This window comes from Pleurodeles waltl, chromosome 6 (assembly GCF_031143425.1).
Source record: "Pleurodeles waltl isolate 20211129_DDA chromosome 6, aPleWal1.hap1.20221129, whole genome shotgun sequence".
Classification (NCBI taxonomy): Eukaryota; Metazoa; Chordata; class Amphibia; order Caudata; family Salamandridae; genus Pleurodeles; species Pleurodeles waltl.
The window spans coordinates 1,328,693,691-1,328,711,808 of record NC_090445.1 but is presented as its reverse complement, the minus strand read 5'-3'; the positions used below and the strand labels follow the sequence as shown (position 1 = coordinate 1,328,711,808).

Genomic DNA, 18,118 nt, shown 5'->3' with positions numbered 1-18,118 from the left:
GGTCAAGAGTGCTTGTGTTTTGTGTCACTTCCGCCTGAAATGCCACAATCCTTCCTCTGCGCTTGCTCTACTCAACCTACCAAGTCCTTCCCTTCTTTTCTGGATCTGGACATGTCTGTCCATGCTGGGCGAGCACACCTCTGGGGAAGCAGTCCACAGCCAGAACTGTAGCTACACTGTGTTTTCTTGCATGCAATATGTAATGTGCTTTAAAAAAGAATAATATAACATAATTCTTATGTCGCATTGCTGACAGTCTCCATGCAGTGGCTATGCACTTACCAATGCAGTAAAATAACATAAGATTGTTAAATTCCATTGACGAGAGGCTACCTGCAGTGAATATGTGCTTAACAAAGTAATAATATAACTTAAGATTGCTGTGTCCCTTTGAAGAGAGGCCGCATGCAGTAGTTATGAGCTACAAATATTACCATAAGATAAAGTATGTTCTCCATTTCCTTTCTACACCAGATGATTCCATGCAAAAGTTGTTTGACAATGGTTGTGGTACAGTCTACAAGCATATTCCAGCCTGGCTTTCTTCCAGGCACACCGTACTGCAGATGACAGGAGCTCTGGCCATTGCAAATTTTGCAAGAAATGGTGAGTTTGCCTGTCAAAAGGAACGAATGACTGTGTCAATGAAAGAGTGTGTCCCTGTTTTGATTACTTTTGTTACAAATCTGAGTCTCTGTATCGTTATACTTTTTCGTTCACACACACAAATACACATCTTACATAAATTTAACACTCAAAGTGTATCAAGTCAAATATCACAGAGAAGAACTATAGACTGTACACGGTATAAAAGGCAAACGTATCCAACACGAATTGACATATCATTCTATGTACGTGCATCATGTGCAGCCAACACATACATCTGATGGAGACTGGGCAAGTACAAAGAGGAACTCCAGAATCTTTATATTAGAAATGAGTGCAAACTCACATATAGGACACACAAGTCAGAAATCTTAAAAATCCTAAAATAGGCACACATAACAAGTGCATACCAAAGCAGGTAGACCCAGAACATACTTCCCAAACACATATACATGCAGCCGGTAACGTGCTGCACATTGAACCAGTACACACAGACACACATCAGATAAATGTAGTTTGTGTGCTTTCATCACTTCGAATCCTGTCGGATTAGACTCATCACGTTTTTAGAACTTGGTGGATGTGGGACATACACCAAATACAGAGGATGTCCCATCCGCACTTTTTAGAGTGTTCAGACATCAGTGCACTCTAAATAGTGGGGACACAACAACTGCTACTTTTTGGTGGATGACCCTCTTCTGACAACTTCTAAATCCACACCTCAATCTAATTGAGCTGGGTGGTAGCTGCATCTATCAATGTGGCATTTGGGTATCAACGTGAGCTCATCAAAAATACTACATTGGCTCTGTGATTCCTTCTAATGCACAGGTGGGTCTGAACTGATTTCAAGTCCATGACAAATGGGTTGATGCACTGTCGCCCCAGCTGTTATTTTCGACTTTAAAAGCTCACTAGCTCACATCTGGATGTGGCTTTAGCTACCATCTTATATCAAAGGGAGACTTTCTTCTTAAAAACCTAAATACAGAATTTTGAAATTGACTTCTAATACTATGTAAGCATTATACCGATTTTTCTAGTAATGTGCATCTGTGTAACAGATTTTTCTCTATGGGTATAACAAAGCGGTACAACAAGCGGGAGTTTGTGAGAGAGATCAGTGTTTCGTTTTAGCAGTAAAAAATGCAATTTTTGCTGATAGAGTTTGATTGATCAAACCAGGAAATATCTATTAGAGGTAAACCTGCAGGAAAAGTCTGATGCATGCTGGGATCTCTGAGGTAAACTCCAATTCTAAATGTAATTCGACATTTCCGATGCAAATTTGCAACAGAAGGTACTTACTGCACGTAGTAAGTACTGCAAAGTAGGGAAGTAATATTTACCGAGTGCCGAAAATACATTGTCCATTACAGAGGCAATTGTAATGAAGGCCGAAGTAAATTTTGATTCGTGTTGTTTATATAAAAACTCCCATCTATATATCGCAAACTCCTATGTAGAGCACTGCACTGAAGCCTTATACTTTGTACTCAAAGTGGGAAAATGCTTTCATGTTTTATTGAAGGTCTTAAATTAAAAAAAATGATCTGAAAAGTATTTTACTTATATGCATATATTCATATATATTAATATATTTTGGTGACCATTTACTGAATGAGGCTGATCGTTCTGTCCTGATGGAGACCACTGAAATGCATGTTATTTGTGAAAACTGACAAAGTAAGTGTAAAGGCATGAGGGCTCGCACGTGCTCGTCACACTTACACTTGAATAGTTTTGCCAGACAAATATCTCCAAATAGTCAACCATTAAGGCCTTGTTTTTATTTTTGTTGGGCATTTTCGCAATATTATTGTTAATAACCTCACAGCCGACGCACTTAGCTCCATGCTGTCTGTGTTTTTATCTTGAGACTTTACACCACTTCCATTAATTTTGTTACTTTTGTACTGCATTATGAGTAACACAGGAGTTTAATCAGTATTGGCCTTATTTAGAGTTGGAGATGAATGGTTCGATGGATGCATCATCGCGGACATGAACTTGAAAAATACTCAAATGTACCGCACATGAAGGAAGAAAACTGTCTGCATATCAACGACATTGTTTTTTGTTTCCTCAAAGAAAATCCCCTGAATAATGGGTCTGTCTTTGGAAAAAAAATGTCGACCAGTTGGCCATGCTGCCTCAGCATCACAGGTTGGCAGTCAATGTTTCTGTATTCAAAGTTCTTCTGACATGATGATGGACACATTGTTAACAAAAATTCCCAGAACAGGCAGGAAACTCTAGACTGCAAGGGACGTTCAACACTGGGCAGCTGACCCATGCAACTAAAAATGAGGCTGATCAATAAATAAACAAATGTTGATCTTGCCAAAAGCTTAGAGCTATTTGATCGACTTTGTTCGCAATGGGGAGCATATATGTTGTGTTGCCTGATCCCCAAACTCTTGAATTTTGAAAACACTTATAAGGGAACTTTTGGCTAGAAGCACGAAGCATTTTTGCATTCACAGACGGCCCGATTCTGCGAATTGGGGCTTTTGTGACCGCAAAAATGCTATTTTTGATGTACATAGCCCAATCTGCAAATCTGTAACTTTTTTTTTTTTGCCTCATCCACCTCTGGCTCCTATTCTACTCCATATTGCCTGATCAGAAACCTCTCATATAAGGAGATGACTAATGCCAGAGAACCCGGATCTCTCTCACTTGAACCTTAACTCAGGAGTGTGCCTTCAAGGATAGAGACTGATCTGGCCCCTAATCATAAAACACAAACTTAATTGTGCAACTCTGTCATATATTACTTACCTGTGAATCACCATTCCAGCAACCGTGACCATATTTCTACTTTTTTTTCCACATTTAATTTATTTGCCATGTCCAACTTTGAAATACCAATAAGACCATCAAGCCAGTCTGTATATGAAGGGGGAGAAACAGATGCCCATGTCTGATAGATTTCCTTCCTGGCCAGAAGTATTGCATAAAACAATACTGTCTTCATCTCTCTGCTGCTTACTTCCCCCGCTTACAGTTTACTGAAAATGACAAAGCGGAGACTCAATATGATATGTTGCTTCACAATACTTGAAATCGCTTGCATACCTTCTCCCAAAAACTATGTACCGCTGGACATTTAAAAAACATATGTATATCAGATGCACTCAGTAAGCCACATTTTGCGCAATTGAATGCCTCTCTTCCTCTCATCTTAGGGAGCTTACAAGGGGAGAAGAAAGCCCTATGCAGGGTGAAAAGATGATTCCTCCTTAATGATGCAGGTTTGACTACCTTAAATGCTGTGCGCAATGATGTTTCCCACCATACTTGTAGTTGATCCGAGGGCATCACTTCCCCCAAAAGGAGTCAGGCAACTTAAAATCACCATCCAACATATCCAACAACCCCCAATACCAACTCAAAACCTTCTTAAACATCCAATGATTTTTAATTGTCATCTTCTTGCTGATTTGCAGACCCCAACCTAACTGTAGCCCTCTGAGTCCAATTCCTAAATTGAATTTACTTCAGCATAGAGAGATTTCCTCTTGTCCGCTCCGTACATTCTTCCCAGGATAATAGAGAACCATCCCTAACTTGCTTCACCCAAAATTCAATCCCCACTCTCTTAAGGGGCAAGACCAATACATCTGTTAAGCACTCGGGGTTTCCGGGGAGTCCCAAACCGGAGACCATTAACTATAATACTCTATTTTTGCCACTTGCCGCAACTTGTACCAGGCTTTAGCTGTATCCTGTAGTATTTTCATTCTCAGTTTCTTGAAAAATGTAGGGCCTTATTTATACTTTTTGGTGCAAAACTGCACCGGCGTGCACCATTGTTTAGCACCAGCTGGGCACCATATTTATGGAATGGTGCAAGCCGGTGCAAAGGGTAGGCTAGCTTAAAAAAAATGACATTAGGCAGGTTTGAATCAAAATAAATGATTCTGACCAGATTAGCATAATTTTCTGACACTAAGGGGCATATTTATACTCTGTTTGCTCTGAATTAGATCATTTTTTTAAAACTCTAATTCAGTGCAAAACTAACTCCATATTTATACTTTGGTGCTAGACCCGTCTATTGCCAAATTTATGGAGTTAAAGTCATTTTTTGGAAGTGGAAACCTACCTTGCCTTAATGAGATGCAAGGTAGGCGTTCCAGTGCAAAAAATGACTCTATGGCCTCAACGCCATATTTATACTCCCATGCAAAAGTGGTGCAAGGGAGGTAGGAGGGGTCAAAAAATGGGGCAAAGCTTGCTTTGCCCCATTTTCTTAAGCCTGGGTCAGGGCAGGCATTAGGGGACATGTGGGCCTATTTCCATGGTGGAACACCATTGAATAAGCCCACAGGTGCCCTCCCCAGGCCCCAGGGGCACCCCCACCCACACCAGAGGGACTGCCGAGGATGGGGGACCCCATCCCAGGTTAGTACAGGTAAGATTGCATTAAGTTATTTATTTTTTAAAGTGCCATAGGGGGCCCTGAACTGGGCCCCCACACATGGCACAGGGTGCAGTTGCCTTGTCCAGGGGACCCCTGTCCTCTGTGCTGGCCATTGGGGTGGTGGGCATGACTCCTGCCTTTTCTAAGGCAGGAGTCATGTGGCATGGTAGGTTTAGCACCATAAAATGACGCTAATCTGGTTAGAGTCATTTTTTTTTACTCTAACCTGCCTAAAGTCATTTTTTGGTGCTAAACCCTCTTCTTCTATACTGCCAACCCCACCCGTCTAATGTCATTTTTTTTACTCTAGCCTACCCTTTGCACCGGCTTGCACCATTTATGAATATGGTGCCCGGCTGGTGCACAGAAATGGTGCAAGCCGGTGCTAAACTTCCTTGTGCAAAACGGAGTTAGTGCAGTTTTGCAGCAAAAAGTATAAATAAGGGGCAATATTTTGTAAGTTTGCGCCACTTTTGCGTCAAAAAATGACGTTAATGTGGCGCAAAAAAAGTATAAATCAGGGCCTTGGTGCTAGACGGGTCTAGCACCAAAGTATAATTATGGAGTTAGATTTGCACGAATTAGAGTAAAAAAATAAAACGCTAATTCGGTGCAAACAGAGTATAAATATGCCGCAGAGTATAAATATGCCCCTAAATATGGCGTTAAGGCCATAGAGTCATTTTTTGCACGTGAACGCCTACCTTGCATCTCATTAAGGCAAGGTAGGTCTCCACTTTCAAAAAATGACTTTAACTCCATAAATTTGGCGCTAGAGGGGTATAGCACCAAAGTATAAATATGGAGTTAGTTTTGCATCGAATTAGAGTAAAAAAAAATGACACTAAGGGAGGGAGGAGGGGTCAAAAAATAGGGCAAAGCTTGCTTTGCCCCATTTTTTAAAGCCTGGGTCAGGGCAGGTCTTAAGGGACCTGTGGGCCTATTTCCATGGTGGAACACCATGGAATAAGCCCACAGGTGCCCTCCCCAGTCCCCAGGGGCACCCCCACCTACACCAGAGGGACTGCAGAGGATGGGGGACCCCATCCCAGGTAAGTACAGGTAAGATTGCAAGTTATTTTTGAAAGTGCCATATGGCACAGGGTGCAATGGCCATGCCCAGGGGACCCTTGTCCTCTGTGCTGGCCATTGGGTGGTGGGCGTGACTCCTGCCTTTTCTAAAGCAGGAGTCATTTGGCATGGTAGGTTTACCACCATAAAATGACGCTAATCTGATTAGAGTATTTTATTTTTTACTCTAACTTGCCTAAAGTCATTTTTTGGTGCTAAACCCTCTTCTTCTATACTGCCAGCCCCACCCGATAAAAGTCATTTTTGTTTACTCTAGCCTACCCTTTGCACCGGCTTGCACCATTCCATAAATATGGTGCCCGGCTGGTGCACTGAAATGGTGCAAGCCGGTGGTAACCCTTTTGGTGCAAAACTGAGTTAGTGCATTTTTGCAGCAAAAAGTATAAATAAGGGCCAATATTTGTAAGTTTGCACCACTTTTGCATCAAAAAATGACGTTAATGTGGCGCAAAAAAAGTATAAATCAGGGCCTTGGTGCTAAACGGGTCTAGCACCAAAGTATAAATATGGAGTTAGTTTTGCACCGAATTAGAGTTAAAAAAATGACACTAATTCGGTGCAAACAGAGTATAAATATGCTGCAGAGTATAAATATGCCCCTAAATATGGCGTTAAGGCCATAGAGTCATTTTTTGCAAGGGAACGCCTACCTTGCATCTCATTAAGGCAAGGTAGGTCTCCACTTCCAGAAAATGACTTTAACTCCATAAATTTGGCGCTAGACGGGTCTAGCACCAAAGTATAAATATGGAGTTAATTTTGCACCGAATTAGAGTAAAAAAAAAATACGCTAATTCGGTGCAAACAGAGTATAAATATGCCCCTATGTGTCACTCTCCAGTGTTTCTTTTTGTGTTGTCCTTATACTATTGTCTGGAGATTCCTCTCTGTGGTTCTCTTATTAATATCCTGCTCCGTACTTTTTTTCCTGTCTCTGCTCTGCCCTTTTCCTATATCATTCTCTGATCCCTCAACTATATCTGTCCCATTGTACCCTCTCCACTCTGCCCTATCTCACTGTCAAGTGACCACACTACTATAGAGGTTAAGACTTGCTTGTCTAAACCATAAATTGGGTTGTTTTGCAGGGAACATTCAATGAAAAATGCACTGTCTGTGTATTATTGAAAACATGAAAAGATAAGGTTTCTCTAATAACTTGGGGGAGGGGGCATGGTGGGCATGCTTTTTCACTACATTTGCTTTCTACTTGCAATGTGGAGTATGGATTTGTGCCCCACCACTTTCAGAGTTCACCAGTCACCACTGCACGGAAGAAGGAAGAAACAAGGACAAGTAAATGTATTTCTCCTTGCTATGCCTATGTGTGGTAATGATTATGCCTATGTCTGGAAGGCACACCATTTTGGTGCAAACCTAGCATTGCAAGTCTTTGTAAATTTGGGTTTGCATCACAATATATGGGCGGAGGCATGGAAATCCCATGTAATGCTTATATGACGCAAAGTAACACAAGGCAGTGCTATGCCCTAAACTAGACAAAGCCACACAAATCAACCTAATCTGACTTTGAGCCCACTTAAGAAGGCCTTCAAAAATGTCTCAGGCCTGCCATCCCTGGCATGTGTATGCAGTTTTAAATTGCCATTTCCACCTGGCAAAAAAAATTTTTTTGCCTGGCTCAAACCTACCTTTTTAATACATATAAGTATAGGCCAGCGTAGGCCCTAGACAGCCCAGAGGCCAGGGTGAGTTTTATTTAAAAAGTTAGATGTATTTTTCTTTTACATGTCCTGGCAATGAAAAACTCTTTAACTCATTTTCACTACTGCAAGGCCTACCTCTCCCACAGGATAACATTAGAGTTATATTACATTTAGTAAACTGTAATTTTAAAATGGGAACTGGTAGCCCCTTCATGTTTGGTGTTTTTGGAGTTTTAATAACAATTCCTAACCTATAGTGAAGTCGGAATTTAAATTACAATTTTGAAAATGCCACTTTTAGAAAGTTGGCATTTTTTATGTCTTAGTCAGTTAGGCTCATATTTATACTTTTTTAGCGCCGCATTTGCACTGCTTTTTGACGCAAAAACGGCGCAAACTTACAAACTACAATTGTATTTTGCAAGTTTGTGCCGCTTTTGCGTCAAAAAATGACACAAATGCGGCGCTAAAAAAGTATAAATATGGGCCTTAGTGTTTGTAGCCTGTCTCTGTCACATCACTTGGTGTAGCTAAGAATTGGGCTTTGTGCATTCGGCCTGGAGGGCCCATCACTTGCAGGACGGGAGGGAGGAGCTGGGCACAGCCCCACATATACATGAATAGGCAGTGACCTGCCTCCACACAAATGGCAGCATACCATCCCTGTGGTTAGTCTGGGGGCAGACAGGATATGCATGGTGCCTGGGGACCTAAAAGGAAAATTCTAAAAGATTCCTCCTTCTTCCAGAGGAAGGGTACTAGGTATAATTATCAGACCTCAGGCACCAACTCTTCAGTACTTTTCTGAGAGAAGGACTGCTGAAGGACTGCTACTCTGCCAGAATGCTGCCCTGCTAGACTGCTGCCTTGGCATGCTGCTGCCTTGCTGTAATGATGTGCTACCTGCAGCCCTCTTGACTGGGTGCAAAGGTTTTGACCTGCATCTATGAACTAGAACTCAGAGTGACTCTTGGGCTAGTTGGCTGGCCTCCTGATCTGAAGCCCCAGGGTCATAACAGGGTTCCAAGGACCTTGCACCTGTACCTGAACTCTGCCATCTGTGATTCTACCCTGCCAAGTGGTGTCACCTCAGTCCTGGACCCTTGGAAGTGGGCCTAAGGTGCTCAACAAGCCTCTGTGGATCCAGAGGAATGGACGCTTCTCCTCTGGAACCCTCAAGCTCAACCGACACATCACCACTACTGCGTAGATCAGAACCTCCACAAAAACCAACATTGCATCACAGCCCATCACTGCATCGGAACCGCTGCTGCGTGATGCACGCTCAGTGCAGACCCTCATCAACGGCTACCTTAACAAAGATGGCAGACTACGCACCACAGCCAGGCAGCTCCTCAGAATCAATGCATTGCCCAGACTGCTCTTTGCAGCCCCAACACCGGACTTCGCGTTGCAAGTCCTCGTTCAGGGTATCTTTGACAATGACACAACATGATCACACACTGAGCCTTGCCACATCTCAGAACTGATGCATCGCTTTGGCCGCACAACACGTCTTCAATGCAGATCCTCGCAATGCTCCACATACCAGGATTGAAGGTACTTTGTTCAGCTGACCCAACTGGGTCTCTGTAGCCGGTCTGTGCTCCGTCACAGTCGGCCTGAACTTGTGACTTTGTCCTGTTCTGGTCCTGTGTGACCAGGTATCCACTATTTGTGCTTTATGCCTTTTGGCACTATTTTTACTAAAATATTTAAAACTGAATATCTCCAGTTCTACTGGATATGTGTTGTTTTATTTTTGTTTTATTGAATAAAAATCACTGTTTTTCTAACTCTGTTGTGGGCTCTTTTCATGGTGGGTTTGCATGGTGTGTTTGCACTGTGTTAGTGTTTGAAGTGTTGAACAGATACTTTACACACTGCCTCTGGGTTAAATCTGACTGTTCTGTGCCAAGCGACCTGACGGCTGAGCACAGGTTAATTTAGGTTTTGCTTGTGACTCACCCTGAAAGGAAATGTGGTTGCTACTTGAGAAGGATTTTACCCCCTAAACTAGTACCCTAGTTTCTTACACTGCTCATTTCAAATCTACATTATATTTAAAGCACAACTCTAATGGTTTTCACACCTAAGCACCGTTCTCATAAGGCTATCCAATCAGATTAAACCAAGATGATACAATTATGTCCTCTTTATATGTCTTCATGAATGTGCTTCTCAGTAAATATTCTGTGATTAGCACAAATAAAATAAAACAGTTCTTCACAAAGAAAGAGCTAAAGAACCTTGCATTCTATAAGTAGGACTCAGCTTCACCAAGAAATAAAAAGTTCATGTGTCACAAAGCAAGATGGCAAACTATAGTAGCCATTTTGAAATTCAGGCCTACATTAACTATGGTCAATCTAAACGTAATTAAACATACTTTCTCTGGTACAAATAGCAATTCCATGTTTATGCATTAATGTCACATTAATGCAAAACTTATAACAAAGGCAAAGTATCACCATTATCGAATTTGGTCATGTCCTGCAAACGTTTATGCATAGGATAAAACATTGTAATAAACGTAGACATGAGCTTTCCCATTCTGCCACCACTGCCCATTTCTGCACCCTCTCTCTGCCGCTCCTCCTCCATCTTTGTTCCCATTTCTTCCAAAGGATCAATGCCACAGAGCGGAAGCCTACCTTAAGACTCTGTGGAGGGATTTGCAGCCTCACACCAAAGTAAAATGGTGGACCAGGTAGTTGCTGCTGCCTTTAGTAAGTATGTGGAATGCCTGGAGCCAGTGAAAAAAACACAATAGAATCTCCTTGAACTGAAAAGAAATTGATTGATGATGAACTAATGAAAAAGGTTCTAACACACTTCATTGTAGCCTATAATTTGAGGTTGAACAATCTTCAAAATCCTAAACTATCAGATTTTGACATTTTCAGATTGTATTCACACTAAAGCTATTGATTCAGGTATCAGTAAGTGACACAATCCAGAGTGGCCTGACTGATTTAAAACACAGATAAGAAAGGACTCATTCGTAAGGTTCAAAGGAGACTTTCCACCAATGAAAGGGTGAATTCTTTACTCCTATTCTGACAGGCAACACTTAAGTGGTAGGAAATATTATGGCAGGGCATCATATTAAAAGAAGATGCAAAGCATTTTTCATGCACACTTACATTTCATTGAATAGTTACATGAAATTTCAAAGGTAAGACGTTTGTTCCACTTAGTATTTCTCGGAGGATTTTCAAGGGCCTTCAGCTTTGGGATCCAAGAGGCTACTTTGTTTTTGTTCACTACAGAGGTACCTAATACAAACATTATCTATTCTCCATCATGATTTCTTATTATAGAAGCTATTTGGCTCCCAGCTGTTTGAAAGGGTAAAACAGAAAGCTGAAGAAATGAAATTGGTGGACACTCATTGTACAAGACAGAGCCTGGGAATGGTTATGAGTTTGAACTCATGCAGCTCATCACATCATGTGCCTGTTCAAGAGACCACACCTCAGTTAGAGAAAGATTATGTGGTTCTGGAACCTTGTACAGGAGTGGAGCATCCAGTACTTGCTCGAATACAACCTCCTCAGTATTCAGACTAGTAACTTGCTTCACAAAGATGCAGACTAGCTAGAAAGTTCCCACCTTGGAGGTCAAATCCAGTGGTTCTCTGAAGTATGAGCAGAACGTGTTTCCAGCCTTGGGTTCCTAGAGGTGGTGGGGAAGGGACAATACAATAGAATTCTCATCTCCCACCCCACTGCCCAAAAAGAGAAAGAGAATGCACTCTTAAAAGATCCAATAAATCAAAGTCCCTCTCAAAGGGATCTGTAACTTGATGACAAAAGTGGTGGTTGTGTCTCATTCACAAGACAGATAAGGGTAGGGGATTCCGCTCTTCAGGTGGATGCAGCTTGGTTCTAATTTCACAGTGAGCACAGGAACCCATGTCTGGGCATACACTGGAAATTTAGCGGAATCTGACTGGAAAGCCCCAAGTAGCACAAAACGGGTTTGGAGTTGCTGTGTTCTGGTTCAGAGAAGACCTGGGTAAGTAGATCAGGCAAGACTATTACTGTTGGAGGGAGAAAATGTGTATATGGCTGGGTGGCATTTTGAGCTTCCTCCTAACAGATCTTGTCCCTTTCTCAACCTGGCAGCGTGTCTACCAGATTTTCCTGTGGTACACTGCTTGGTGAAAATAGGATCATTGGGAAAGGAGAGAGGCTGTGCATGTCCTACCAATTAGAGGAAGATTCTGGGTTTGGTTTGTGATTTGTTAATATCTAGGTCCTGAATCACGACAGATTCACTGCATAGTAAGGAATGAAGTGATGGAGAGATGAATCAGCGTATGGAGCATTTTTAGTAAGTAATCTAGAAAATTACTGAAGTGAGACCAATAATTACTAAAACTACTTTCTTTTTTAATTGTAATCCTACTATGAATCCCTAGTTACTAACAATAATATTTTACAGAACAGCAGTTGCAAATGTCCTGCCACTGTTGTGTCTCACTTCACAAGATCTTGATTTTGAAAGGTTTAGCTACTTCAGTTTGATGGAAGAGCATTGACTTATAGACAGGTGTTAGACCTGACAGCGTTACGGTGGTCACCCCTAACTTTTTGCCTGCCTCCCTCCACTTTTTGGATACTGTTTTTGGTGGTTTTTAGACTCTGCGCACTTTACCACTGCTAACCAGTGCTAAAGTGCATTTGTTCTCTCCCTTTAAACATGGAAACATTGGTTCTTACCCAATTGGACTATTTAATCTACTTATTGGTCCCTAGTAGAGTGCACTATGTGTGCCAAGGGCCTGTAGATTAAATGCTACTAGTGGGCCTGCAGCACTGATGGTGCCACCCACTTGAGTAGCCCCTTAACCTTGTCTCAGGCCTGCCATTGCAGTTTCACTGCCAATTCACCTTGGCATTTAAAAGTACTTGCCAAGCCTAAAACGCCCCTTTTTCTACATATAGGACACCCTAAGGTATGCCCTAGGTAACCCATAGGACAGGGAGCTGTGTAGGCAAAAGGCAGGAACATGTACCTATGTAGGTTACATTTCCTGATAGTTTAAAACTCCTAAATTTGTTTTTACACTGCTGTGAGGTCTGCTCCCGTCATAGGCTAACATTAGGGCTGCCCTCATGCATTGTTTGAGTAGTAGCTGCTGATCTGAAAAGGAGTAGGAAAGTCATATTTAGTATGTCCAGAATGGTGATACAAAATCCAGCTGACTGGTGAAGTTGGATTTAATATTACTATTTTAGAAATGCCACTTTTAGAAAGTGAGCATTTCTCTGCACTTAAATCTTTCTGTGCCTTACAATCCACGTCTGGCCGGGTTTAGTTGACAGCACCTTGTGCATTCACTCAGACGCACCCCAAACACAGGATACTTAGCCTCACTTGCTTACATCTGCATTTTGAATGGGTCTTCCTGGGGTGGGAGGGTGTAGGGCCTGCCCTCACACAAAGGACTGCCACACCCCCTACTGGGACCCTGGCAGACAGGATTGAACTGAAAGGGGATCTGATGCACTTCTAAGCCACACTTTGAAGTCTCCCCCACTTCAAAGACACATTTGGGTATATAAACAGGGCCTCTGCTCCTACCAACTCAGACACTTCCTGGAGAAGAAAACTGGAACCAGAACCTGCATCTTGCCAAGAAGAACTGCCTGGCTTTCCAAAGGACTCACCTGTCTGCTTTCTGTGAAGGACTGCTGCCTTGCTGTTGCCCTGCTGCCTTGCTGCCTTGCTGCCTTGCTGCTCTCTGGTTGTGGTGAAGAAGTGCTCTCAAAGGGCTTGGATAGATCTTGCCTCCTGTTCCCTGAACTCTCAGGACCAAAAAGACTTAGGGGGTCATTACGACCCTGGCGGTCTGAGACCGCCAGGGCTAAAGTGGCGTCCGTACCGCCAACAGGCTGGCGGTACGGAGACCCGTATTTCGACCGCGGCGGTAGCACTGCAGTCGCACCGCCGGGGCCGGCAGTCTCCCGCCGTTTTAGCCCCGGCGGTGATAATCCGCCAGGGCAGCGCTGCCCTGGGGATTATGACTTCCCTACCGCCAGCCTGTTTCTGATGGTTTGCACCGCCAGGAAGAGGCTGGCGGTAAGGGGAGTCCTGGGGCCCGCTGGGGCCCCTGCACTGCCCATGCCACTGGCATTGGCAGTGCAGGGACCCCCTAACAGGGCCCCGTGCAGCTTTTCACTGTCTTCATAGCAGACAGTGAAAAGCGCGACGGGTGCAACTGCACCCGTCGCACGGCTGCAACACCGCCGGCTCCATTAGGAGCCGGCTCCTATGTTGCGGCCGCATCCCCGCTGGGCCGGCGGACGTAAACTAGGTTTGCGCCCGCCGGCCCAGCGGGGATGTTGTAATGGGCACCGCAGGAGTGCGGCCGCATTGGCGGTCGCATGGCGATTACAGCTTCGCCAATGTTGTAATGTTCCCCCTAAATCTCTACAAGAAGGACTCCTTGTGCAGCCGAATTTGTGCACAGCCTGCCAGAAACGATGCACCTCACGCCGATCCGGAACGACGCAGCCTGACTTCTCAATCAGAAGATCGACGCAGCACCAGCGTAGCGACCGGAAATTCAACTCACCCCCCCCCCGGAACTACGCACAGCCGAACCGGAACGACGTAGTCCGACTTCCAGAGAGGAATCGACGCAGCCATGCGGTAGAAAATTCGAGCAACGCCCACCAAATTGATGCAGCTCCTGTGACTTCATCCTGCCAGCGCAGGAAATCCACACATCGTCACCGGGGCATCTGGAAACCCCGCAACCCAAAGAGGATCCACAACGAGCACCGGAAATCGATGCACAGCCGTCCCCATGTGAAAACTAAACGACGCATCGCCATGTGCGGCCCGAGAAATCGACGCACATCACTTTGTTTCCACGCATCTCCTCCTCTTTGGCTCTTTGCAGAGATTTTTCATGTGAACCATGTACTGTGTGCTTGAAAGAGACTTTGTATGCTTCTAAAAGACTTAAGGCACTTTACATCACTTTACAGTGATAGCTGGACAAATACTTATTGCATTGTAATCGTTTTTGACCTGCATCTTATCAGATAAATATTATATATTTTTCTAAACACTGTGTGGGGTATTTTTGTGGTGCTATATGGGGTATTGTATGATGTATTGCACAAATACTTTACACATTGCCTTCTAAGTTAAGCCTGACTGCTCAGTGCCAAGCTACCAGAGGGTGGGCACAGGATAATTTTGATTGTGTGTGACTTACCCTGACTAGAGTGAGGGTCCTTGCTTGGACAGGAGGTAACCTGACTGCCAACCAAAGACTCCATTTCTAACAACAGGGTGAAATTGTATTGGCCAAAGCTTTAAAGATGTGGTCATACTAAGTCATTTGTTTCTTAAGAATAGTATACCAAGTTTTTTGAAGGACATTCAATAGCCATTTTAAGGCATCCAGAAGCACTGAAAGGTATGCCACATGCAATGCAGTTCTTAATGAATACATTCATCCTAGAATTATAAAGTATGTCGCTCACTGTTGCTTCTGCGTTTTTCCACAAGATGATTACCTTGATTTGTATTTGTTTATTTTGTGGACCAGAGGCATTAGAGTAGTTCCTAGATACAGATGGTTTGCTCAAATTCTTCCAGTGCAGGTGGAAGAAATCCCATCCGTCTTGGTTTTTCCCCTGATTCCTTGTTTTTATACTTCTGAAGCACTGACCTCAGTTGTGGGCTGGGACCTTCTTCGCTGCCTCAGAAACATATAGGGGGTCATTCTGACCTCGGCGGTAAAAGGCCTATACCGCCGGTCAGAACTCCGCCATACTACCGCCGCGGCCGCGGTAAACCGCCACGGTCATTCTGACCACCAACTGTGAAACCGCCAAAAACCCGACATCCAAGGAAGGCCACCTCATCAGCGGGCCGCGGAAAACTGGGGATGACCAAACCCCCACCGCAACGCCAACACAAACACGCCCATGCCATTCTGACCCACGAATCCACGCAGCGGTCTTTCAACCGCGGTATTCCATTGGCGGTACACACCGCTGCGCTCAAAATACACACACAGCTCCAAAACACAGCCACATTGGACAATTTGAAATACACACACCTGACACACATACAAACAACACTCCCACACATCCAATCAACTATAAAACACACACCCACATCACCCACAAACCCCTACGACCGAAGATCAGAGACGAAGGAGAGAGAGACACATCACAGAATAGAGAGCTACATCACACAGAGGCACACTACACCATCACACACACCACATAGAAGCACAAAGCACCACACACCAACACACTCATCACCATATACACCACCCCACACCTCATCCACACCACCCCATGGCACCCCAAAGGCACCCACGCTTTTCGGACCTAGAACTCCGGGTCATGGTGGAGGAAATTATAAGAGTTGAACCCCAGCTCTTCGGCTCACAGGTGCAACACACCACTATAGCCAGGAAGGCGGAGCTATGGCAGCGGATCGTGGACAGGGTCAACGCGGTGGGACAGCATCCCAGAAATCGAGACGACATCCGCAAACGCTGCAAAGACTTACGGGGAAAGGTGCGCTCGATGGTCTCGCGACACAACATCGCAGTGCAGAAGACTGGCGGGGGACCCCCACCCACTCCACCCGAATTCACAGCATGGGAGCAAGAGGTACTAAACATCCTGCATCCTGATGGCCTCGCTGGAGTACACGGAGGAATGGACTCTGGTAAGTACAATCTCAACTACTTCACCCCCCCAGCATGCTAACCCCCACCACCACCCTCACCCCCAACCCCCATCACACATCCTCCCTGAGAATGTCTCTCCAGCACAACCCACCCAACACAACCCCTGCATGCCACCACAAACTATGGACACTCATCACCTAAGCATGACCACTGCACATACCCCCCCCCAAACACCCCCACAACACCTCCCCCAAGGGAATGACAGCACTGGGGGACAAGGGCACCCATAAATCGCACGCAATAGCACACACAGAAACAATAACCATACTCTCTTACCCCATGCAGGACCCGAACGCCAACACACCGGCCATGAGGGTCCAGAAATGTCCATCCCCCCCGGAAGAGGCCCCCAGTAATGACAGCAGCTCTGTCGACCTGGAACCTGATGACCAGCCCGGACCATCGGGGACCTCTGGACAGTCGGTTCCCCACACAAAGGCCACAGCAGACCCAACCCCCTCTGGGAACAACAGCACAGCTCCCACCCAGCGGGCCCATGCCTCTGTCTCTAGGACAGGTCAATCAGCGGTGTGTCTGCCACTACAGGGCACCCAGGCTAACCCACCACCCCAACAACAACAGGGACCTGGGGGCAGTGGTAGTGGGCACACCGTCCAGGGGACAGAGGCCGGGGGAAACCGGGCAACTCGGAGGGCTGCTGTGCGACGGGGGGGGAGGAGAGGCCCAGGGAACCCACTCTCCAAGAGGCCCTCACCACCATCATGGCAGCCTACCACCACTCCCAAGAGACGATGGCGACGGTACTGGCCAGGTTCCAGGAGATCCAGGCACAGCAGGAGGAACGCTACATGGGGTTCACCAATCAACTCACCAACATCTCTACCGCTATGGGGAGCATAGTCCAGGCCCTCAACCGGATATAAGACACGTTGCGGGACCATGTGGCACCACACAGGGCCCCTGTCACTAGCCCGGACCAGGAACAGCCTACCACCTCCGCCGGCGCTAGTGGACAGGAGCCCCCACCACAACGACAGGCCACCAGAACCCCACCTCCTGCTGAAGAACAACCACCCGCAAGAGGAGCCTGAGATCAAAAAAATAGACAGAGTAGGATGTCAAGACCCCCGCCAGCATGAGATACCCCCTGAAGTCATCCCACTGTCCCACATTGCCACCCTGTCCAACCTTGAACTGCCCCTGCTCCATCCTTCCACAGGCATATGGACAATGCACCTGTGAGACTGAGAACTGGACTCTGCCATGGACATTACTCCACCCCCACCCATCACCGTGTTAATATCATGTACCATTATCTAGCACAAAAAATAAATCACTCAATGCACTGAAATCAATCAGGAGTCAGCCTGTATTATTTACAAATGTATAACACATTACAGATCAATTATGTTCTGTTAACTTTGTGCTGAACACATACCGAGATCAATAAGCATTAGTCCATGGGCTAACCAAGCAGAAGTCACGCAGTGGGTCATACAGCACTGAAAAGGGAAGGGAAAATCAAACATCAGTTTTAAAGAACTGGGGGGTCATAGACAAAGTTGAGAAGCAGGAGGCTTTCAGGAAAAGTAAAATGGCGTGGGTGATTCTTACCTGTGTGCTACT

General features: G+C 45.0%; 1 protein-coding gene across 1 annotated transcript in view; it reads left to right on the top strand.

Annotated features, from left to right (window-relative positions):
- Nucleotides 1-18,118, top strand: part of LOC138300838 (rap1 GTPase-GDP dissociation stimulator 1-like) — a 522,948-nt gene that overhangs the window by 459,809 nt on the left and 45,021 nt on the right. The window contains exon 8 of the mRNA XM_069240650.1: nt 475-606. Coding sequence (XP_069096751.1) covers nt 475-606 — 132 coding nt within the window. The remainder of the gene's footprint in view (nt 1-474; nt 607-18,118) is intronic.